This window comes from Rana temporaria, chromosome 6 (assembly GCF_905171775.1).
Source record: "Rana temporaria chromosome 6, aRanTem1.1, whole genome shotgun sequence".
NCBI lineage: Eukaryota > Metazoa > Chordata > Amphibia > Anura > Ranidae > Rana > Rana temporaria.
In genome coordinates, this window is record NC_053494.1 from 41526634 (window position 1) to 41552297 (window position 25664).

At 45.6% G+C, this 25664-nt stretch overlaps 1 protein-coding gene across 1 annotated transcript in view; it reads left to right on the forward strand.

Moving 5' to 3' along the window:
- Positions 1-25664, forward strand: part of INTS1 (integrator complex subunit 1) — a 173740-nt gene that overhangs the window by 58854 nt on the left and 89222 nt on the right. Inside the window, 7 exon segments of the mRNA XM_040356702.1 lie at positions 557-724; positions 2665-2776; positions 3587-3745; positions 5318-5464; positions 5612-5710; positions 7432-7556; positions 11286-11540. Of these exon segments, the coding sequence (XP_040212636.1) occupies positions 557-724; positions 2665-2776; positions 3587-3745; positions 5318-5464; positions 5612-5710; positions 7432-7556; positions 11286-11540 (1065 nt within the window).

Here is a 25664-nt window from a genome sequence, read left to right on the forward strand (position 1 = left end):
TTCCTTCCAATGATCTGAGGTTCTATTCCTCCCATTAACACCAAGAAAGGGGGACTGTATCTTCCACGGATACCAATGATGAAATACTATTCCTCCTACTAAGAGGGGGAATACTCCTCCTATTGACCACCAACCCTGAGGCCATATTCATTCTCACTGATTTTGGGCCCGGGACATTTTCTGCCCCTGCTGGCCACAATCCGGCCCTCCTAAAGTCTGAAAGACAATAAAGTGGCCCTTTGATTAAAAAGTTTGGAGACCCCTGGCTTAGAGGTTGCTCTTTTTCGTGGTTGCCTTTGGGTTACTGTATTTTGCACATGATAAGCTCTCTTGCTTTGAAAAGGGCAGTAAGAAACCATCCTCCTCTTATGGACTGTGCTGTTACCAGTGACATTCAGGTTTACCTTTATTTATCAACAGAATGCAAATATACTAAACCTTTTTGCAGGTCTATTTTGCTATATCTGATATATATATTGTACATCCCTGAAATGTTCAGATTTCTATGTAGTCTGTTGTGGGCACACATGTAATAGGTTTAGATTTTGTTTTGTAGGATGTGGCCCGTCTCACAGTGGAACGCTCTACCATAATGAGTCATCTCTTCTCCAAGCTGTCCAACTGCAAAGAGTCTAACGCTGTCCTGTCTGCATTGCTTTCCATCTTCTCACGCTATGTCAGACGAATGCGGAAGAGCAAAGAGGGTGATGAGGTGTACAGCTGGGTATGTTGGTTGTCATGTGTTTTTCATTTTTTTGTATACATAGTTTAAATTCAACCATTGATATGGTAGTGTGAGAATATATCACAAGACGGCTGACCATTTCTTTATTGTACATCGTAGTACACAGAAAAGTTATGTAACGAGTGCTGTCAGATTACATACAGCGAGAATCACCTGTTTACTCAGCGGCCTCTGTAATAGGAAGTCCCGTCTCCTGGGCCGGCATTGGACCAGTGTTCTGTCTATCATAGAAGCCGGTCTAGGAGGCGGGACTGTGTATTAAAGAGGCCGCCGAGTAAACAGGAGATTCTCACTGTATGTAATCTGACGGCACTCATCCCACCCCCCTCCCTGTCCCCTCTGGGTCAGCAGTAATCTGAGGTGAGATGAGCATTGATCAGACTACATTCATGGCAGTGGTGAGGCTGCAGATGGGCATTGATCAGGCTGCAATGATGGGCAATTATGAGGCTACAGATGGGCATTGATGAAGCTGCATTGCTGGGCAATTGTGAGGCTGCAGATGGGCATTGATCAGGCTGCATTGATGGGCAATGGCGAGGCTGCAGAAGGGAATTGATCAGGCTGCATTGATGGCCACTAACCCTTATTTTTCTTCAAAGTTCTTTATTTAAAATGTAAGGTTTTTTTCCTGAAACTTCTCTCTTAAAATGAAGGTGCGTGTTATACGCCTGTGTGTGTTATACGCCGATAAATACGGTAGGTGTCTCTATTTATTTGTAAAATAATTTTCTTGGAGTTTATCACAAGACATGGAGATCCCTCCCCCTCTGGCTTGTTTTCTTCATTGCTTGCCTCAAAACTGAGGCTTAGCTGAGCTGGGAGGGGGGTTATGCCTGGCAGGGATTCCTTCTATTTTCCGGCCAGTGTCCATTCACCTGAAGATGGCAGCATAACCCGCGCAGAAATGACTATCAACTCCTCTGTGTCCTGTGATGTGCTCAAAAAAAAAAAGGATTTTACAGGTAAACCAAAAATCCTATTTTTTACAGTTCAAAGGGGCCCTTTTTCCCTCCCTACATCTTAAAAAAACACAGTGGTTAGACTTTTATGTACATGTCCTTCAAGAAAAAATTGCATTCACCCACTTCTTTTGGAGAGGAATGGTTAAATACAGTTCACTCAAAGTCTCAATCTAGCTTGTACGTGGAGCATTAGTAAAGTAACTTACAATACACTATATGGTTACTTAGATTTTTTTATTTTTTTTATCTTTATTTTAAAGGTTAAATAACCCCGTCACTTCAGGGTCACTTGTATACAGTTACTCACAGTAAAAAAAAGATCCTTACAGTGGAGCTTTCCCAAGTCTGCAAGGGCTAAATGATCAGATCTTCTATGGGCAACAGGAGAAAGCAACAATACTTAACTTCTCCTTTGCTTCCTAGGAGCCAGCACTTTTCTCCTCTCTCTGATGGGCTGGGTTGTGGGCAGGCTCTCGCTGTGCTTGGTTGCATTGCAGGACTGTTTCGCGTTCGTTGTACCTGATGGTATTGGAGTGCCTGTGATTGTCAGATGCTCGATCCCTCCAGGAAGCCAACACTGCACACGGCTAATAACAGGCAGTGAGACATTTCCCGGTCTGCAGCTTCACAGATTGGTAAATGTCTCACTGCCTGTGATTAGCCGTGTGCAGTGTCGGCTTCCTGGCAGGATCGGGCATGTGGGATTTTGAACACGCCCGAGCCCATCTCTATTGGCATTACAGAGGTAATGGGGCTAGATTGCACACACATTGGTTCAAATGTTGAATAGAAAATAATCTCTAAAATAAAAAGCGCATTGCATCTATGATTGGTTCAGCTATTGGTAACCCAACAATCCTGACCAAGAGCACAGTCATATTTCTCAGTAAGATGTGTACAGATACAGTGTGGATAATTTCTCATGGTGTTGTATCTTTTTTTTTTTTTCTACAGTCTGAGTCTCAGGATCAAGTTTTCTTGCGTTGGGTGACTGGAGAGACTGCAACGATGCACATCCTGGTCGTTCATGCCATGGTCATTCTTCTGACACTTGGACCTCCTCGAGGTAGAATTTGCTAATAAAGTACAACTAATGGCTCCTGTATGAAAATATAAACAAGTACCAAATCCAGTTACTATGTGGTGCAAAAGCCTTATAAAGTAAAAAAACAAAAAAACTTGCTTTGCCGTCTTCTTTTGCCTCTTTTTGAAATTTTCTTTTGCCTCTTTTTGAAATTTTCTTTTGTGTCTCATATGCTTCCTATCCCTGGAAGCAAGAGCTTTACAGTGGGATACAGTGGGCTCTGAATTAAAGTGGAGTTCCACCCGCTCATCGGATTCCTTCCCCCCTTTCGGGGGGGAAAGGGGGACTTCCGGGAGTCTGGGCCACGGCCGTGATGTCACTATAGGGCTCCCTTCTCCTCCCCCCGGCCGCTGCGCCAAAAGGAGAAAGGAGCAAGGCCTTGCGCATGCGCAGTAGTGTTCCCAGCATGAAGCCGAAAGGCTACATTGCCGGGTTCCCTTACCCACAATGGTGGCGGCAGCACCCGACATCGCGGGTGCCAACATCGCTGGACTCCAGGACAGGTGAGTGTCCTATTATTAAAAGCCAGCAGCTGAAGTATGTGTAACTACTGGCTTTAAAAAAAAATTATTACGGGCAGAACACCGCTTTAAGGAGCAGTGCATCATCATCGTCGCATCGCAACAGGAGCTGAATTTGGTGGATTTCACTGGCAGATCGACTGGTGCAAATTTGCAGGTTGACTAAGAGAAAATTATAGATAAATGCTGCAGCACATTGTTATTAATGTGGGACCATAGTTTGTTTCTTTTTTTTCAAAATTGCTAAAGAAGTGTTTCAATTTCCTGACAGGTCACAATGATTTTTTTCTATTGCTGGACATCTGGTTTCCTGAGAAGAAGCCTCTTCCAACCGCATTTCTGGTGGACACGTCAGAAGAAGCCCTACTGCTCCCTGATTGGCTGAAACTCCGAATGATTCGTTCTGAGGTCCCTCGTCTTGTCGATGCTGGTAGGTTTCTGCCTTTCCTGGCAGTATAATTTATTATCTGGTTAGACTTGAGCTTTACATTTTATCTTGTGTGACGGTATGATACCCACTAAATTACTTCTGGAATGTTGTCAAACCATTAATTTATACTAAAATCTTTTAAAATGATTTTGTGTGCCTTTAAAGTGGAACTAAACCCCCAGAAATACCTCCACCATCCAGCGATGGAGCGGTTACATCTTTCACTGGCCACCGTCATTCTCTCCCCCTGCTACTGCCGAGTGCTGGGTTTTCAGCCTCTTGATTGGCCGATTATCCCCCACATGCGCATGGGAGTCACTGTTGGGATTGCATACTGAGTTGCACAAGCAAAGCTCAGTTTGAGTTATTAGAAGAGTTATTACAAGCAGGTGGGTAAGTGTATACTATTGCAGAAGAGACATTGCATGTTTCTTCTGCTAGAAAAAGCTGCCTGCTCCCTGTTTTTTAAAGCAATAGTTTACTGTTGTAAATTTGTACCTACAGGTAAACTTATACCTGTAGGTACCATCACTATCTTCTAAACTAGCGCCATTTAGAAGATATTCACATGAGCTGCAGCTGCTGACATCACTAGAACATGTGCAGTAGCCCTTCATTTAGGGCACACTGAGTGTGTACATATGTGGGAGTGATGTCATCGTGGCCTGGTATTTCAAGCTCTGGAGAGTGTGAACCTGGATAGAAAACTGCATGAAGATGGAAGTGACAGCACAGTGCTGGATGGCTCAATTTAGAAGGCAAGTCTGTCATAATGTGCTAGTATGTGATGCAATACAAGCACATTATGTTATAAACCTGCAGGGGCCCATAAAAAAATGTTTCTTAGAGTTTGCTGCCACTTTAATAGTAAAGTTTAGTTTCACTTTAAAGGTTTGAAGTAAAAAAAAAAAAAAACATTTATTCTCGCCTGCTTGCTTTTTAGTGAGAACCATACGATCAAACACCACCGATCGCTCAGTTCTCCCCCCCCTCCGCTCTGAGCAGACGGTCACCGGCTCGCTCTGCTCTCTCCTCTCCTTTCTCCTCCAGTGCTCACTGGAGAACCGGGCTGTGGAGGGGGTGGGAGGGGCTGGCTCAGGCTCTTAGCAGGTCGCTGAAAGACTGAGCCAGGTGCCAATCCAGGCTTTTGGGCGGATAACGAACAATATGGTCAGTATCTTTACAGAGCCTGGACCAGCTCTGACATCCACCAACAGTGGGCTTCAGCCTGAAAATGGATCAAAGGAGTGCAGAACGAACTGCACTCCTGTGATCCATAGGAGAAGTATGGCTAAAAAAGCTTTGAAGGTGCTGTGTCAGCACAGACATTCCCGAAAGGGGAGAGGGCCATGCTTTGCAAGGAGGGTCGGAAATATGCTGGGGAATTTATTCTTTTGGCGTAGTTATATTTTCTAGCAAGTTTAAAAGACCTTTACAATTAATAAGAAATAATTTATGGAAAGGAAAACCACCAGAAGTAAGCGCTCATTGCTTGTTTTTTCTGTGCTTTTACCTACATTTTCAACCCAGTGATATGAAACATCATTTTGTTTATGATACTTTTATTTTCAGCGCTACAAGATTTAGAGCCCCAGCAGCTCCTGCTCTTCGTTCAGTCTTTTGGCATCCCAGTGTCCAGTATGAGTAAATTACTGCAGTACCTAGACCAGGCTGTTTCCCATGAACCTCAGTCCTTGGAACAAAATATTATGGATAAAAGTAAGTATTGGATTCTCAATATTAATTTAGTTCCATCTTTGTGTGCGGTATTTTGTAATGGTCAATGTCATGTAAGGACATCCAGATATTCAATGGCTAGCAAGTATGTCTTGCTTTTACTTGAAGTTTCTTTTTCTATTTTGTCAGATTACATGGCTCATCTAGTGGAGGTTCAGCACGAAAGAGGTGCTTCAGGAGGACAAACATTTCATAGTCTGCTGACAGCCTCTATACCACCCACACGAGGTAAACTTCACTATAACCAAAACTTTCCCCCAATAAAAACCATGTACTCTTGTTAACGTAGAGCTGAAAGCAGGTATAAAATGTAATTCATTATTCTAATCGTACAGTACAGGACATCGGCAAAGTATTCATAGACCCTGGGTTGTGGGCTCATACCTTCAGGTGATTGAACACTAGCAAAGCTTTCGAACATGCCCCCCTGGGTGTCTCCCATATAACCCTAGCCCACTCTATGAGCCCTCAGTTTTTTGCTAGTGTCTTAAGGTGATTGACCTCTCTTCCTTCACAGAGAAATCGTTCTTAGCTTAAAGGGGTTGTAAAGGTAAAACATTTTTTTCCTAAATAGCTTCTTTTACCTTAGTGCAGTCCTCCTTCACTTTCCTCATCCTTCGATTTTGTTTTTAAATGTCCTTATTTCTTCTGAGAAATCCTCACTTCCTGTTCTTCTGTCTGTAACTACACACAGTAATGTGAGGCTTTCTCCCTGGTGTGGAGTGTCATGCTCGCCCCCTCTCTTGGACTACAGGAGAGTCAGGACACTCTCTATGTTGCAGATAGAGAAAGGAGCTGTGTGTTAGTGGAGGTCCTGACTCTCCTGCTCGCCCCCTGCCCCCTAAAGGGAGGGGGCGAGCACAACACTACACACCAGGGAGAAAGCCTTGCATTACTGTGTGGAGTTACAGACAGAAGAACAGGAAGTGAGGATTTCTCAGAAGAAATAAAGACATTTAAAAGCAAAATCGAAAGATGAGGTAAGTGAAGGAGGACTGTAAGGGAAGCTATTTAGGGGGAAAAAAAATACCTTTACAACCCTTTTAAACCACATTGTTTTTTTTCTTTATTGTTCGATCTTCAAATTCTTCTGTAAACTCCTCACTGCCTTCTAATACCACATGTAGGAGATGTGCATTCATATTGGTGCAACCTTGAGAACCATACCTGTAACCCATGCTGTGAGGACAGCCTGTAATGTTGCTTCAGGCACTTGATCGATCCTACCTCACCTTAGAACTTGGTACACAGCATCTATTCAGCCACAGGGTGCTATATAGGTCCATACTATGAACTTATACAGCACCCTTCTTTATCCTTCTTTATACCCTGAAGACATCCTTTGCACCAGAAAAAATGCACGTAGGGTGAGGCCAGTGGCATATGAAGTTGTACACCCGCTATTGATCTCTGGTGTGGTGTGTTTTGCCTGTGTTACTCTAACTTTTGTGCTGGCCTTGGATAACCAGTGAATGACAATGGAGAAGGAAGTCAGTGGTATCCTGAGTGGTGGCCCCCAATTGGATGTTTTCTGCGCTGTTGATCTCTTATCATTTGGAGATCATTGCTGCCTGTGATGGAACTGGCACACTTGTCTGTGAGATGATTTGGGATACATGTGGACTCATCATTTTCATTATTTCACATTTGGACATTTTATATATTTTATCATTTATAGTATTTGATGCACATTGTTTATCATGGTTTAATACGAGTTAACCTTTTATTTCCCCACACACATATTTTTGTATTGCGGATAAAACAAGCACTACTCAATGACACACGGATCTTTCTCTGGTGTCCTGAGGAAAAGAGATTGCTGATCCTAACTAGTTTATTAAAAATTAGACAGTTCTTTACTGGTAGATTGGTTTCATATCTTGTGTCTTCACATTTTGGACTGCTCTGTATCAATGTTATATTATTCATCTGGTCCTTTAAATTTACAGACAGTACTGATGTGATTAAAAGGAAGCCAAGCAGTGAAACACCCCAAGGACAGGTACGGCCGAGGGGTCTCACCCAGATCCCAGTGCTTGGTCCAGAGGATGACTTAGCTGGAATGTTCCTGCAGGTAAAATGCTCCTTCATGATATCAATTATTTTATTGCTGTTTAGGTTTTAATAAAAGTAGATGACATCTGCTTTTTAATGCTGTTGGATTCTCTCTGGGTATATATTATTGTACATTCCTAAAATGCCTAAATTCCAGTGACAGCGGTCAGCACGTTAGCTTAGTGCCTCAGTTTGTAGAACCTTCAGCTTTCAGCTCTGGGGCCTCTGGCCCTTCCTGTTGTGACAGACAAATAGCCTGTCACTAAGGCTAGCAACATACGCATAGATTTCTCTTGTTCAGCTGAATGAGAGCAATCTAATAGATTTAATTATCCATTCTAAATTGATTTGATGGAGGAATCTCTCCTGTCTGACACCCGGCATCTGCAGCTGTTAAAATACCCAAGCACTAACTGCATGTGATTTGATTCAGTCACTGATAGACTAACAATTTTCCACCCAGCAACTTTGGCAAAAAATAGTTTTACTTTTATTGAGCTGGATGGTGCTGACAGGGCTACCCTCGGCTTGAAGCAAAGATTTCATTACTGACAATTGAGAGTGAGAGCTTGTTTCAGCAGTGAAGGGGCCATTATATAGGTTTGATACTCGCTGGAGACATGTTGGTTTTGGCCAGAAAAGCAAGTATTCTCCAGTTTGTCATTGTTCTCTCCTGTGTACTTATGCCGCGTTCACACGGTCGTTTTTTGTGATGAAAAAAAACCGACATTTTTAAAAACGTCATTTAAAATGATCGTGTGTGGGCAAAATGTCGTTTTATGTCTTCTGAAAAACGACAAAAAAAAAATTCGAACATGCTTCAATTTTTAATGTCGTTTTTCAAAACGTTGTTTTTTGTGTCATAAAAAATGATCGTGTGTGGGCTAAAACGACGTTTTAAACCCGCACATGCTCAGAAGCAAGTTATGAGACGGGAGCTTGAATGGAACAGAGTGCCGTCGTACGTGTTGTATGTAACCGCGCTTTGCTAGAGCTTTTTGAAAAAACGATGGTGTGTAGGCAACGTCGTTTTTTAAAAAGAAGTTTGAAAAACTTTGTTTTTTATCATGATAAAAACAACGTTTTTTTACAAGACAAAAAAACGACCGTGTGTACGCGGCATTAGTTTCTGCAGGATCAGCCTGTGTGTGGAGCACATGTCCATGCCTGTTTAAACCTGAAAAGCTCATCAGATCATATTGCACACCTTGTGTGGGTGTGGATGCAAGGCTAAATAGAGATACCATGTTCGTTCAACAGCAAAAAATAGGCAGTACGCGAAACTATAGATCCAGGTCTCATATCAGCAAACAAAATACAAAAACAGTTTGAAGGGCATGGCAGCCCTTTTTACCAAGATAACATACAGAGATCTCTGCACGTCACCTTGATATAGACTCTAATCGGGTGCTTTGACCAGATTGATGTCTGGTGGAAAAAGAGCCGAGTCGCTGTTTTGCAGAGAGAGAGATTGTGCTTGAAAAGGCAAAGAGCCTGTATTGTTAAACATGGCCAACTGCACAGCTAGAAGACTTAGGCCCCATACACACTATTAGATTATCTGCAGATTTTTGTCTTCAGATTTACCAAAAGCATATAATATGAGGTCAAACCTTAAAAGTTTCAATTTGTATGCAATCAGGCAGGCCCTTGCACTACATGGTTTTGGTAAATCTGAAGACAAAAATCTGCAGAAAATCTAATAGTGTGTATGGGGTCTAAATATTATTTGTGTTGGTGTGGTGCTAGCAAACCCCTATTAGGATAAAACTTGTGTGAAGATCCTTTTTTGATGAAGCAGCAGCTTTAGCCCTGGTTCACACTGGTGCGTTTTGACATGCGATTTGGCATTTGCCGGTAATGGCACCGTCCTAATTGTTGTGATGCCGCATCTGTGGCGCTGCAACGATTTCAAAAAGTAGTTTCTGTCCTGCTTTTTGAGATTTCGGCCCACGGTTTACAAAAACCTGCACAGATGTCTGTAATAGGCATTGGCAAGTGGGAGTGAAATTGTGCCAGTATATGTGTGTCGATGGATATAGACAGATATATATATATATATCTATATAGTAGGGCTGTGGAAATTAACTATTAATTCATCGATTAATCTTAAATTTTTTTGATCTATCAATTCTTTTTTGATCAATCAAAATTATTTTTATTGGTACTCACCTCTCCGACGGCTTCCGGGCCTTCAGGGAGTTCCGTCGGAGATCCGGTGACGTCACGGACACCAGCGGGGCTTGCAGTGTCCATCTGAAGGGCTCCTTTTCTGTGCCTTCATATCTGCATGCCGGCGGGACCTTACTATCTGCCACACGCAAGGGCTGTTACCCTTCCCCCTATCAACCTGTAATTCTACAACCATCCACTGGGAGTTGTGATACTTCCCTTCACGGGACATCTACATGCCAACGGACTGATGTTAACCTTTCCTCATCTGGATTCAGCAGTGCCATCGTTGTACACATTTTTATACCAGTATGATACTTAGCTACATGTTTTTATGAGTGCTTTTGCTACCGTTGGTATTACTCGCACCATTTTTACAGTTTATGTAGCTACGATTTTATCCCCAGTGCAATATTTATTTTGTTACCTACTTCAAGACTATAAAAGTTTTAATGCTATTCCCATCGAGCGCTGCCTCTGTGTTTTTTTGTACCCTGCTATCCATTTTTCCAGTAGTTGGTAGCTGCACTGGGAATCAGTCTGCCAGGAGATCAGCTAAAAGTAGTTGGATCTGTATGTGCATTATAATTAATCGATTAAAAAGAAAATCGATTAATCAAACACAAAAATTTTGATCAGTAACTACTATATAGAGATATATATATATATATATATATATATATATATAGATATATATCGAGATATACATATATATATATATATATATATATATATATATAAATAGATATATATCGAGATATACATATATATATATATGTGTGTGTATATATATCACCCTCACCCCTGTCTTCACCTTATTACTGCACGCATCAGCTCCTGCTAATTCTGAACCCATATACCAATAAAACCTGCAGGATACTGGGACATGTCCCTCCACATAAGTCACACTCCCATATCACCTCTCTTACCCTTCTGCTTCTCCTAACTTCTGGAGATATTTCCCCAATTCCTGAGTCCAGCCTTCATTTACTTTCGGCCAACATACCCGGCACACCCCATCCTCTGATAGCAGCCACTATCCACACAATCTCATTTCTATTCCTCTTCTGCCTAGAACCAGCCTTCCTTTTCTCCTGTGCTCTTTGGAATGCCCGCTCTGTTTGTAACAAACTCACCATCTTCCATGACCTATTTATCACAAGCTCCCTGAACCTACTTGCAATTACTGAGACCTGGATTCAAGAATCTGACTTTCCTTCTCCTGCTGCCCTCTCCTATGGTGGACTCACTCCCCCAGGCCTATTGAATGGAAAGGAGGTTGTGTTGGAATCCTCCTATCCCCTCAAAGCACTTTTCAGGTTCTTCATCACCCCCCTCTCTGTCCCTCTCCTCATTTGAAGCTCACTGTATTTGTCAATTTTCTCCAGTTTAATTGAGAATGGCTTTCATCCATATTATTAGACAAGTTCTTAAACAAACAGGTGGTAACTCTTAGTATCACACAGGCTACTCCTATATGTCGCAATTTCAGAATAGCCATTTGTCAGATACATTAAATATTCTATTTCTTTCCTCTATAAAGCTGGAATCTTGATGGTCTGTTGTTCTCTTCCAGTTATTCCCTCTAAATCCGGACCCGCGATGGCAGAACACAAACCCGAGACCAATATCTTTGGCCTTACAGCAAGCACTAGGCCATGAGTTGGCTCGCATCCGACAGGGAAACACTCAGTTGACTGGAATTGCAGTGCGCTTGCTCCAGGCAATTGCTGCTCTACTTGGCTCACCTCACAGCGGAGCTCTGGTGTTGGCTATGCACAGGAACCATTTTATATCTTGCCCACTCATGAGACAGCTCTATCAGTACCAGGTAAGAAAGTCACAGCTAAAAATGTTTGACATTTGAAAAATGTTGTTATATTTCTTTAAGCCTCTCTTACTTTACACTTCCAACCTTTTGTAATCAATACATGCATACTGTATATATAGTATCACTGCCTCCTTGGACCCATGCACCTTATAGCAATCTTTGGTGCCTGGGTTTACCACGCTCATCAATCGGTAGAACAACAGTGGTCTGCACAATAGGGAGTAATGCCAAATTGTTTTATTCATATATGGTAAGCGGCTTAAAGTGGTATTAAACTCAATAGCAAACATTTATTATATTGCAGTTTACAAATTCCTAGATGTGATTGCTGCATTAGCTTTTTTAGGCTTTTCTTACCCCTTTTTTCAACTGGTAACGCAGCCATTAGATCTGTTGTTTTTCATTCAAGCTTGTATTCGTTAACAGTGTTGAGATAAACAATTTGCCACTCCGACATTGTATTCTGATAAGAGAACAACCCCCCCCCCCCTCTCACCCCAAAATACACTGACCAGTGCTTGCAGCCACTGGTTCTCCAGCATGACCGTTTGACATAAGCCTGTCGTTAGACCAGCTTCTGTTGAAAGGGCTGTACACACGGACCAAAAGATTTTCAGCCTGTGTATACAAGACTTTAGCTGGAGTTTAGCTTCAGATTGTTAGTGTATCCAAATCTGCAAGTACATATAACACTACCCCCCCCCCTTCCAGACTGACAATGCTGCTGTACTCCTTCATCCAGAGTGGAGACATGGTAATAAAGGAGGTGTGTTACTAGCTGTAATATTTTACATTTTTGGTTTTGGGTTTGATACCACTTTAAAGCAGAATTCTATGCCGATATAAAAGACACAAGTTTTAGTGTAGTCATTAAAAAGTATATATTTTTTTAAATACATGCAGTGTCAGTACCCGATCATGACCTGGTATGAGCACTCCCCACATAGCAAAGTTGGCGTGTGAGATACAGAAACGGCACAAGCAGCCAATCAGTCCATGTGCTGACAAGAAACATGCTGATAGAAAGAGAGAAAGTGATGGAGAAAGAAGCTCAACACTGTGCTGCTTCTCCTTTCACTGTCCAGTCACAAGCTTGGGATGTGTCCAGGACAACCTGGGCCTAGAGGAAGTTTGTTGAATGGTGATGACCATCAAACTAAGGACATCTAGTGGCAGACAAAAGTACAGTGAGGGAAATCTCTGTATTGAAGCTGACTATTGCAGAAAAATCAGTTTTCTTTATCGTACATCACGGGACACAGAGCTGCATAGGCATTACATGTGGGTTATAGAGTCTACCTTCAGGTGATGGACACTGGTGTAATCAATTAAACAGGAAGTTCCCTCCCTATATAACCCCTCCCCTACTGGGAGTACCTCAGTTTTTTCATCAGTGTCTAAGGTGTTGGTCACAAGTTAACATGTGCTCTTAGGAGCTCCACTGGAGGGATCCATGCTGGATGTAAAAAGCCTCCATAAATCCGGATCCGTCCAAGGTGCTTCATAGCCAAAGTGGACGGTACCCGGGCCTCGGTACGAAGAACGAGGTTTAGCCTATAATGCCTCTCTGCGGAGGGCTGGATCCTGGGTTCCAGAACTTTGTGCCTTCTAAGGACCAAATGTTTTTTCTGCTGCCAGGGTGCTATATAGGTTCTAGGGGTGTGGTGTTCCTGCCATGGACCCCGGTCCCCTGAAGGTCTAGGACTATACCCATGGTGAAGGGGGAAGATTGGGCCTCTTGCTTGGCAATACCCTGCAGCGTGGAAAGGTAAGAGAGGGACCTACGGGACTTGGTTCGACAGTAGGTCTTCTGTAGGGGACTATGGGTCTCTCCTATATTATGTTTTTATGCATGGGCAATGTAAACACGATGTCTTCTGAGACGGGGATGGCTCAGGGCACCCATATACCTCCCCCCTAGCCGGCATGTAGCCTGGGCCACTATGTCTGTTCAGGACAGGATGGCTGTAGTACCCATATATCTCCCCTTGAAGGGGCTGGTACATAATAAAAAAAAAAAATGCCCTTAATCCTATGCAAAGCATTGTCTTCATGAGTAGCTGCAAGTCTTATCTGTTTTTCCACTACTATAGGCAGTAAAAGACATGCCTGATGTTTTCGCTTACCATGCTTTCCAAAGACAGAAGCTTAAGTGTTAGCTGGTCCTATTGGTGCGCTCCCACTTCCTCAGCTTCAGGCTCTACCATGTCGCACTGTGCTCACCGGCTCAGTGCAGTCGCAGAGAGGGCTCTTCAAAAAGGCCCAGACGTCAGAGCTCTGTAAAGCTGGGGGGGACACAAACGCAAGCACCTTGTGTGAGTTGATACAGATTCATCTAAGATGCCTACTCGCATCTAACTGTGCAGATTAGCAGGCATTGTTGCTGCCAGACTAAGTTCAGCTGTTGATGCACTGGGTTAAGCTCCTCTGCTGTTAGCTTAGGGACTTGGTCTCCCCATTGAATAAGGTCAGGGGTAGGAATATAAAAAGGAATCGCCACCTGAACCTGGTGGCCCCTTATTCTCCCCCTGTAGAGACAGCTCACAGATTGAGCCATCAGACCTGTCAGGCAATCAAAGCAGCCTCCCCCAACATTGCAGCCACTCTGCATGTGTTTTGTTTTTTGCATCTACATTTGTTGTTCTACAAGAGGTTAACTGCTATGTTCGCAGATCCTCACAAGAAGCAAAAAAAAAGCAGGGTGTGTCCCTTTTCCTGCTTTAATCCTTAAACAAAGGGATTAGAAGAGCTGGGGATGAAGGTTCACTGTCAGAGGACAGGAGACAGGAGCTGCAGCCTAACGAGGAGAAGCTATCAAAAGCCCTACAGGTTCTGATTGCACCTGCAGTCTTTTCAGAGATTCATGATGCATATAACTTCCCTCTGCCTACTTGGCCAAAGCCTCTATCTTCTCCTTAGAGTGTAAAGAGAGGTTTTCCTATAGGTGGCTAGTAAGACCTCCATATGGTCCTCAGCCTGGTGTCGGCTTCAGGCTAACCAAATGCACATCTGAGGGATGCACAGTTGCTGGTACACATTGCTAACGTCTCTTAATTGAGGAAACGCACATCTACAGAGGATAACTTCCTCTTTACCAGTCCGCATGTTGCATAAGATACATGAGTTTGGAATGCATGTGGGATAAAAACAAGTAACAGAGCATGTTTTATTGTGGATCGCATAAGGATACATGTTTCTTTATCGTACATCACGGGACACAGAGCGGCATTCATTACTATATGGGTTATATGGAGTACCTTCAGGTGTAGACACTGGCAATCTCAAACAGGAAATGCCCCTCCCTATATAACCCCCTCCCATAGGAGGAGTACCTCAGTTTTTCCGCCAGTGTCTTAGGTGTTAGTCATGGTTTAGCTTGCCTCCACATCCTTGGGATTAGGTGAGCTAACCGGTTCTGTCCAAAAAAGCCTCAGCGCTAAAGTGGTCAGTAACCGGACCCCAAACCCTTGGGGTATAGCCCATAATGCTTTTCTTTTTAGAGAGCTGGACCCTGGGCCCAGAACTTAGAAACCTTTGGGTGCCTAATGTTTCTGTTGCCAGAGTGCTATATGGGCCCAGGACAGTGGATCCTTCATAGGAACCCAGGGCCTGAAGGTCTAGACATCCCCACCGAGATGGGGGAAGATTGGGCCCTCTTGCTTGGCAAAGTCCTGCGGCATGGAGCAGGTAAGTGAGGGGAAAAACTTGCGGAACTTGGTTCTTAGCAGGTTTTTTCTGGGGGTCACAGGGGACATGCCTAAAGTTATGCACTGCATCTGGCAACCTAGTCACATATCATAAAGATAGGATGGCTCTATATGTATATTCCCCATAAGATGTGACCTCCCTTGTAGTGTTGGAAAGCATTGAGTGGGGCCTGTGATATAAAGTATATGTGTGTGTCAGAGAGCTGTGCTTACCTGCAAGCCTCCAGGCGATGCTCCATTCAGTCTTCCTCCTCACGGCCTGCAAAGCAGGCAAAACGCCGACCTCTGGAGCAGAGAGGTCCCTTCCTCCCAACCCCACCCCCCCCCTGTCGGGAGGGGCATTTCCTGTTTGAGATTGCTGGGGGGGAAGGGCGGGTCAGTGGCTTAAGGAAGGGGCGGCCCTTCCTTGTTTGTTCCATATAGCTCATTCAATACTTTGGAACTGAGGAGGAAAGACCAGAACGGCAAGCACGGGGCGCCGAGGACACACAGTGGCCAGAAAGAATATTGCAGTCTTCAGAAAGACTGTTTTCAAGCCTAGGAATAGGCTGTTTCTTTTCCATCTCATTGTTTTTCTTGCAATACTACTCAGGGGGACAGAATGTTTTTTCTTTCCTAGATTTGAAAAAAAAAAAAAAAAAAAAAAGATTTTTTTTTTTTTGAAAAAAAAAAAAAAAAAAAGTGTCATCTAGGGGAGAGGAAGCATTTTTTATCCCCCAAACAGGTGTTTGGGCATTTAACTATTTTATAAGTCCCAGGTACCAATAAGTAGCAGGTGTACCTCGGTATTGTACCATGGCATCAAAAAAACAAGGGTACAAGAGGTGGGATTCCCCCAGAGAGTCTGAGGTCTCGGACAATGCTATGCCGCTGCTTTCCCCACAGGGAGCCTTGGGGCCATCGGGATCTGGGGCTGGAGCTGACGCGGGTCCGTCCAACCCTAAGATGGTCACGGAGGAGGTATTACTCACCTCTTTAAAAGAGATGCAGAAAAGCCATGGGTAAAATGATAGCCGCAGCTATGCGGGGCAGTAAGCGGAATAGATCTCCGTCGCCCGAGCGCGGACCCTCAGAAGAGGAGGTCCTTTCCTCAGGGGAATTGGACGACCTCTTGGACAAGACCAAGTAGGTTCAGGGATCGAAGATCCGGATACAGAGGAGTCTGGGGCAGTCTCCCCTGAGGGAGAGCTGGTGGATTCAAGGATTGTCGGACTTGGTCCATAGGGCATTCAACATGCCAGTACCAGATCTCCAGGTATCGACGGTTTCAGCTTTGGGCTCACTGAGGGCGCCTCAAAGCAATGCTGTGTTTCCGATCCATCCTCTATTAGAGGGAGTTTTGTTCCAAGATTGGAACAAGCCAGATAAGATCTTCTTACCACCTAAGAAGTTCTCTGTCCTATATCCTATGGAAGAAAAATTTTCCAAAAGATGGGCTACTCCTGCAGTGGAACGCAGCCATCTCATGTGTTAACAAATCGTTAACATGCCCTGTAGAAAACATACAGGTGTTCAAGGATCCAGTTTGATAAAGCGCTTGGAAGCACTACTTAAGAACTCCTTCACTACTGCAGGGGCAGTAGTACAGCCAGCTGTGGCTGCGATTGGGGTCGCTCAAGCATTATCGGATCAATTTAAGCAGATGCTTAAACTTATTCCTGCCCAGCAGGCAGAAGAATTTTCGGATGTCCCTAAGGCCATATGTTTTACGGTAGACGCAATCAAGGATTCTATCCAGCAAGCGTCACGTTTATCGTTATCCCTTATCCATATGAGAAGACTCTTATGGTTAAAAAGCTGGGAGGCTGAGCCCCCATGCAAGAAGCTCCTGGTAGGGTTCCCCTTCCATGGAGGACGACTCTTCGGAGAAGACCTAGATAAATACATTCAGACCATTTCAAACGGCAAGAGTACTCTCTTGCCAACTAAGAAGAAGGTTCAGGGGCCTGCGTTTTAAACGACAGTATTCCCCTGGGCAGGGGCCCTCTAATGCCCAAGCAGTATCGACGGCCTCCTGCAAAAGCAAACTTCGGCTTCAACAGCAAATCACAAGGACAGGCTGTTAGAGGCAAAAGGCAGTGGTTTCGCAAACCAGCAAAACCAGCCCCCAAGCCAACCTTATGAAGGGGCGCCCCCCACCCACGAAGGTGGGGGGAAGGCTGCGACTCTTTTCAGAGATTTGGGAAGCCAGCATTCCCGACGAGTGGGTACGGTCTTCCGTGGCCACAGGCTACAAATTAGATTTCCTAAGGTTTCCTCCTCCTCATTTCCAGGAGTCGAGGATTCCAACGATCCGCCTCGGATTCCGGCCAGTCCTGGAACAGGGGCTGGGTTTCTACTCCAACCTATTCATCATCCCCAATGGAGATGTCAGGCCAATTTTGGACCTAAAGATGGTAAATGCATATCTAAAGATCCGCTCATTTTCGGATGGAATCCGTGCGGTCAGCAGCTGCCACACTCCAGAAGGACGACTTCATGGCGTCCATAGACATAAAGGATGCCTACCTTCATGTTCCAAATTATCAGCCACATCAAAGATATCTACGCTTCATGGTGGCTTCGCGTCACTTCCAATTCGTGGCGCTTCCCTTCGGGTTGGCTACGGCCCCCCGGGTGTTCACGAAGGTCCTAGCTCCGATCCTAGCCAAGCTAAGGATCCAAGGGGTCACGATCCTAGCATACCTGGACGACCTCCTAGTCAATACCACTCGTCTCCCGGCTTGGAGCGAGCAGTGGCCCTCACGGTCCAATACTCGAGAGGTTCGGCTGGGTCCTAAATCGAGAAAAAGTCAGCTTTCCAGCCCACAAGGCAGTTGGAATATCTCGGCATGAGATTAGACACAGAACAACAAGGAGTGTTCCTACCTCTGAGGAAGGTAAAAGCCATCAAGGAATTAATCCTACTGGTTCTAAGCAAGAAAGAACCGACTATTCGCCTATGTATAAGGTTACTAGGCAAGATGGTGGCCACGTTCGAGGCGGTACCATACGCCCAGAGCCACACTCGCATCCTACAGGCAGCCATCCTGTCAGCATGGAGCAGAAGGCCACAGGCCTTGGATATCCCGTTGCCGCTCTTATCAAGAGTCCGACAAAGTCTGTGTTGGTGGTTAGACCCTCAGAATCTACTGAAGGGGAAGTCTTTCAGCCCAGTGGCTTGGAAGATAGTGACCACAGACGCCAGCCTGACGGGCTGGGGGAGCAATTTTGGATGGTTGCACTCGCCAAGGTACTTGGGCAAAGCCAGAGAAGCAGTTGCCCATCAACATCTTGGAGCTCAGAGCTGCTCGACTAGCCCTCAGGGCTTGGACGTCAAAATTGCAGGGGTTCCCGGTGAGAATTCAATCAGACAATGCCACGGCCGTGGCATACATAAATCACCAAGGGGGAACCAGGAGTCAAGCCGCTCAGAGAGAGGTGAGCTTGATTCTCCTATGGGCAGAGGCGCAGGTGCCCTGCATATCGGCAATATTCATTCCAGGAGTGGACAACTTTCAGGCGGACTTCTTAAGCCGCCAGACTCTATGGCCGGGGGAATGGTCTCTGCATCCACAAGTCTTTCAAGCACTCTGCCAAAGATGGGGAGTGCCGGACGTGGATATCATGGCATCGGAGACTCAACAAGAAACTAGACAGGTTCATATCCCGCTCAAGGGATCCGATGGCCTGCGGAACCGATTGCGTTGGTTTTGCCCTTGGCATCAGTTCAAACTTCTTATGCGTTTCCCCCGCTCCAGTTACTACCCGCCCTGCTGCGCAGGATCCGGGTGGAACACATACCAGTCATCCTGGTAGCTCCAGCATGGCCCAGAAGGGCATGGTACTCACTCATCCTAAAGATGGTAGTGGGAGACCCTTGGACTCTTCCTCTACGGCCAGACCTGCTATCGCAAGGTCCCGATCCTCCACCCTGCCTTACGGCATCTAAATTTGACGGCCTGGAAGCTGAATCCCTGATTCTCAGGGGTAGAGGTCTGTCTCAGAAAGTAGTCTCTACCCTAATCAGAGCCAGGAAACCGGTCTCTAGGGTGATTTATTACAGGGTCTGGAAGGCCTATGTAGGCTGGTGTGAGTCCAAGCGATGGCTTTTCTCGCAAATTTACCATCGATAGAGTATTAAGTTTTCTACAGCTAGGAGTGGATAAAGGATTGGCATTAAGCACAATCAAAGGACAGATTTCTGCTCTGTCAGTGTGGTTTCAGCGGCCGCTGGCCACCCACTCGCTGGTTAAGACCTTCCTTCAAGGGGTCTTACGTATTAGAATCCAGTTAAATCCCCGCTTTGTCCGTGGGATTTAAATCTTGTTCTGTCAAGTTTACAGAAACAACCGTTTGAGCCGTTGGCTGAAATTCCTTTGGTTCTACTGACAAGGAAGTTAGTATTTTTGGTTGCCATAGTTTCCGCAAGAAGAGTTTCGGAGCTAGCGGCCTTATCCTGTAAGGAACCATATCTTGTTTTTCATAAGGACAGGGTCGTTCTCCGCCCTCATCCTTCCTTCCTACCGAAGGTCATATCCAGTTTTCATTTGAACCAGGATTTGGTATTACCATCCTTCTTCCCTAAACCTACTTCCAGAAAGGAAGGGTTGCTGCATACCTTGGATATTGTCAGGGCCATGAAGGCCTATCTTAAAGCTACAAAGAAGATCCGGAAAACAGATGTGCTGTTCATTCTACCGGAGGGGCCCAAGAAGGGGCAGGCAGCTGCAAAGTCCACCATTTCTAGGTGGATTAAGCAATTAATCACTCAGGCCTACGGCTTTGAAAGGGTTGCCTCCTCCAGTATCATTAAAGGCTCATTCTACTAGAGCCATGGGCGCCTCCTGGGCAGCACACCACCAGATCTCTATGGCTCAAGTTTGCAAGGCGGCAACCCGGTCTTCTGTCCACACGTTTACAAAATTCTACAAGTTGGACGTAAGAAGGAATACTGATACTGCCTTCGGGCAGGCAGTGCTGCAGGCTGCAGTTTGAGACCCTCGGATTCCGGGGGCTCCTCTTTTTTGAGTTAAATTTTAAATTTTAAAATTATTTTTCTCAACTAAGTTGGATTTATTATGATTTGAGTATATCTCTAAATTAAATCCTTTTGTCTTGGAGATGTTCTCCCTCCCCTCATTGTAAGCATTGCTTTGGGACATCCCATATAGTAATGAATGCCGCTCTGTGTCCCGTGATGTACGATAAAGAAAAAGAGATTTTTAATACAGCTTACCTGTAAAATCTTTTTCTTGGAGTACATCACGGGACACAGAGCTCCCACCCCTCTTTTTTGAGGACCATTTTGGGAGGCATACTGCTTGCTACAAAACTGAGGTACTCCTCCTATGGGAGGGGGTTATATAGGGAGGGGCATTTCCTGTTTGAGATTGCCAGTGTCTACACCTGAAGGTACTCCATATAACCCATATAGTAATGAATGCCGCTCTGTGTCCCGTGATGTACTCCAAGAAAAAGATTTTACAGGTAAGCTGTATTAAAAATCTCTTTTTCTGTCTGTATGGTGTTGCATGTTTGTTAGAGTTGCATAGAAATGCTTGAGTGCATAAAGATGCTAGTTACCTGATCACTCAAGTCCTGGATTACCCAAGGATATTTGGTCACACAGAGAGACTTGTTTCCACAGAAAGGCCTAAAATCGCATAAAGACGTTTGTATGTATAAACACATGTTTACCTGATCACCCAAATCCTTGATTACCCAAGGATGTTTGGTCACACAGAAGTGGTTTGTTTCCACAGAAATGCCTAAAATCGCATAAAGTTGCTTGGATGCAAAAAAGATGCTGGATCACACATGGTTACCTGATCATCCACGTCCTGGATTACCCTAGGATATTTGGTCACACAGAGAGGCTTGTTTCCACAGAAGTGCCTAAGTTCGCATAAAGATGCTTGTATGCATAAAAATGCTGGAATCACACATGATTACTTGATCACCCAAGTCCTTGATTCCCCAAGGATATTTGGTCACACAAAGAGGCTTGTTTCCACAGAAATGCCTAGAATCGCATAAAGAGGCTTGAAGGCATAAAAATGCTGAATCACACATGATTACCCGATCACCCAAGTCCTTGATTATTCGAGGATATTTTGGTCGCACAGAGAGGCTTGTTTCTACAAGAATGCCTAAAGATCGCTTAAAGATGCTTGAATGCAAAAAGAAGCTGGATCACACATGGTTGTCGGATCAACAGCGTCCTGGATTACCCAAGGATACTTGATCACATAGAGAGGCTTGTTTCACAGAAATGCCTAAAGTCGCATTAAGATGCTTGAGTGCATAAGGATGCTGGATCGCACAGGGGTGCTTGGTCACACAAGAGTCCTTGGTCACACAAGGGTTCTTGTCCGCACAGTAGTGCTTAAGATGCATAAGATGTTGATCGCATGGAAGATGCTGAATCGCATAAGGATGCATGATTACTTTAAAGTTGCACATGGCGGCCTAATTAAGCAATACAGGATTCCTTGTGTTTGCATAGAAATACGTGTCTGCATGGGTTCATGTTGCACATTGTTGCATAACACGTTTATAGCGCATGCTTGCTTGCAAGATGCTTGTTCCAGAGCACACATGCTATATGCATGTTTTGCTTAAAACATATTTATATGAATTCATGCTTCCAGGAACACACGCTGCCATGTACACACACTTCCATTGAGGCATATGGCTTTAACACTTGCCACATACACACATGGGGAGCCAGTTGCATATGTGTTTATTTACTTGGGTCTGCAGAGGTTGTCTGCGTTTCGCAGGGGAACAGCACTATCTCCAGTTGGTGGTCTTGCCCTTTTGGGTTAGCCTCCGTGCCTGGGTTGTCAGGGTGCTAGGGCCCACCTCTAGCAGGTCTGTAGGCCCAGGGTATAGCAGTAATGGCATACCGAAGCAAACTCCTGCTGATGGGTCAGTCAGTAGCATGGCTGGACCTAAGGGTGTCCAGCATGGTCAAGTATCTGGAACTCTAAAGATACATTCTTTCATTTGACAAGAAGCTGGGTATGTTTGGCACAGTCCAAAAAGGAGAGTTTTTTTTGGCCTCAGACAAGACCATCGCTATAAGAAAACTGGTCTATGTGGTCACGGCAAGGAACAGTTCCTTACTTTTGGCCTTTTGATTAAGGCACTAGGGAAGATGCTGGCTTCATTCAAGACAGTTCCCTATACTAACTTTTATTCAGGGCTGTTATAAACAGTATTTTGTCGGCCTAGAAAGAGTGGATCTTGACCTAGCGTTATCCAAAGAACCCGGTCCCAGAGATATGCTGGAATTCCTCTTGGTGATTCTTAACTAAAAGGGTTTGCCAGGTCAGGAAGAGACCATGGCCCAGGGGAAGTAGTCAAGCTCCAAGGGAGCCTTATCTGTCAGCTAGAGCTACCGATGGAGCATCTGGCTTAGGGGCCTGAACGTTCAGGTGGCAGGTTGGTTCTGTCAGAGTACAATCCGACTATGCCATACTAGTGATTTACTTAATTTACCAAGGAGGAGCTTGTGCCTTGCCTATTGACATTCGTCATTTCATGAAATGCAGAATTGGCAGGCGATTCGCTGGAGCCGTCAACAAGTGTCTCCGGGAGAATGACCAAATGTCACAGAAATAGTACCCTGTACATAAGATGTATTGGCGTCCAGGCTCAACAAGAGATTGAACAGCTTGGGGTCAAGGATAAAGGATCCACCCGCATGCGGGGCAGATGTGTTTGTAATCTGGGGGGACCAGTTGTCACTGGTTGTGTCTCTTCCCCCAGTGCCGCGACTTTTGTGGCTTCTATGCAACATTAGAGGAGAACGGAAGCTGGCCTGATTACTCCGGCATAACCCTGACGACCTCTCGGTGCAGGAACAGTAAGGGTGGTAGTAGAGGACCCACGGTCCCTTACATCTTGTCCAGGCCTACTTTGCAGGGGGTATTACATCCTGCCTTGAAACAGGTGAATTAATGGTCTGGCTATTATAGCCCACATTCTCGAGGATCGGGGCTTTCAGAATCAGCGGCAATTCACTTGATTCATACAAGAGAGCTGGCCTCCAGGATCAGATATCCTACGGTCTGGAAGACCCATGTTCCTGGTGTGAAACCAGATGGTGGCATCCGTGGAAGTTTGTCAAAGGTAAAATTCCTGCCTTCCTACATTTGGAAAGGAGACGGAGCTAGCCTTAAGTTATATCAAGGATCCGATCTCGGCCTTGCATCCAAAGGTCGCTTACTTCACACTCTTTGGTCCGGGCTGTTATACAAGGGGTGACGTGCATAAGTCCACCAGTTGGGTCGCCCTTGTGCTCGGAGGATTGGCTCTAGTTTTGTCGGCTTACAGGGTCAGCTCCTTGGGCCGATGCACCATATTTCTCTTCATCCTTTAACAAGGAATTGGTGTTCTTGGTTGTGGTAGCCTCCAAGAGAGTTTCAGTATTGGCAACTTTCTTGGTATAGAGCCATACTCAATTATTCTTACAAGTAGAGTGATTTTCATCCCCACCCAACCTTATTTACTAGAAGGATCTAGTATTCATTTGAATCTAGATATTCTTACCTTCCCTTTTTTCAAAACCTTGTTTCACGGAAGGAAAGGTTATTGCTTTTCTCTCAATTGAGATGAGAGCAGTTAAATACCTATCTGAAGGTTTCAGATATAGAAAGCTGATGTTTTTATTGGGCTGCCAGAAGACCCTAGATGGGCAGGCAGTGTTCAGGTCAGCTATTAACCTCTTCCGGCCCGCGCTATAGCCGAATGACGGCTTCAGCGCGGACCTCAAAATCCAAGAGGACGTCATTTGACATCCTCCTGTTTGTTCGTTCCCCGCGCGCGCTCCCGAGCGCGCTGCGGGGAAATTCTGTGTTGGCCGTGTCCCCTGGACACAGCCAATTACAGATCGCCGCAAACGGCCAATCAGAGTGGCCGTTTGCGATGCGATCTGTGTGGCCAATGAGAGATGATCTCAAATGTAAACATATGAGATCATCTCTCATTGCCGCCTCTCCCTCCTCACACAGACAGCGCGTGTGAGGAGAGAGAAGGTCTGATTACTGTCGATTACTGTCAATTACTGTGAAAAAAAGTGCCCGTTTACAGTGCCCATCCCAGTGCCCATCCCAGTGCCATCCCTGTGCCATCCCTGTGCCATCCCAGTGCCATCCCAGTGCCATCCGTGTTGAACATACAGTGCCATCCCTTTGCCACCTCATCAGTGCCAATCAGTGCCCACCTGTGCCGCCAATCAGTTGCTACCTGTGCCGCCAATCAGTTGCTACCTGTGCCGCCAATCAGTTCCCACCTGTGCCGCCAATCAGTTCCCATCTGTGCCGCCACATCAGTGCCCACCTGTGCCGCCACATCAGTGCCCACCTGTGCCGCCACATCAGTGCCCACCTGTGCCGCCACATCAGTGCCCACCTGTGCCGCCACATCAGTGCCCACCTGTGCCGCCAATCAGTTCCTACCTGTGCCGCCACATCAGTGCCGCCACATCAGTGCCCACCTGTGCCGCCACATCAGTGCCCACCTGTGCCGCCACAACAGTGCCCACCTGTGCCGCCACATCAGTGCCCACCTGTGCCGCCAATCAGTTTCTACCTGTGCCGCCAATCAGTTCCTACCTGTGCCGCCAATCAGTGCACATCTGTGCCGCCACATCAGTGCCCACCTGTGCCGCCACATCAGTGCCCACCTGTGCCGCCACATCAGTGCCCACCTGTGCCGCCACATCAGTGCCCACCTGTGCCGCCACATCAGTGCCCACCTGTGCCGCCAAATCAGTTCCTACCTGTGCCGCCAATCAGTGCACATCTGTGCCGCCAATTAGTGCACATCTGTGCCGCCACATCAGTGCCCACCTGTGCCGCCACATCAGTGCCCACCTGTGCCGCCACATCAGTGCCCACCTGTGCCGCCACATCAGTGCCCACCTGTGCCAATCAGTGCCCATTTGTGCAGCATTATCAGTGCACATCTGTTCAGCATTATTAGTGCACATCTGTGCAGCATTATCAGTGCCTACCTGTGCTGCCAATCAGTGCCCACCTGTTCCGCCACATCAGTGCCCACCTGTGCCGCCACATCAGTGCCACCTCAGTGCCCACCTGTGCCAATCAGTGCCCATCTGTGTAGCATTATAAGTGCACATCTGTGCAGCATTATCAGTGCACATCTGTGCCGTCTCATCAGTGCCCATCTGCTCCGCCAATCAGTGCCCATCTGCTCCACCTCATCAGTGCCGATCTTCTCCACCTCATCAGTGCCCATCAGTGAAGGCTTAGCACACACCTGTGCAGTTGCATCAGCAACCATGTCCAAAAGGTCCTATTCCCTTCAGGAGGCATTCCAAATCATTTCTGCCCCCGACGAGAGCAACGGGGAGCTCTCTCTTTCAGAGTCCCTTTCAAATTCAAATTCTGAGTTGGACGTCAATTAT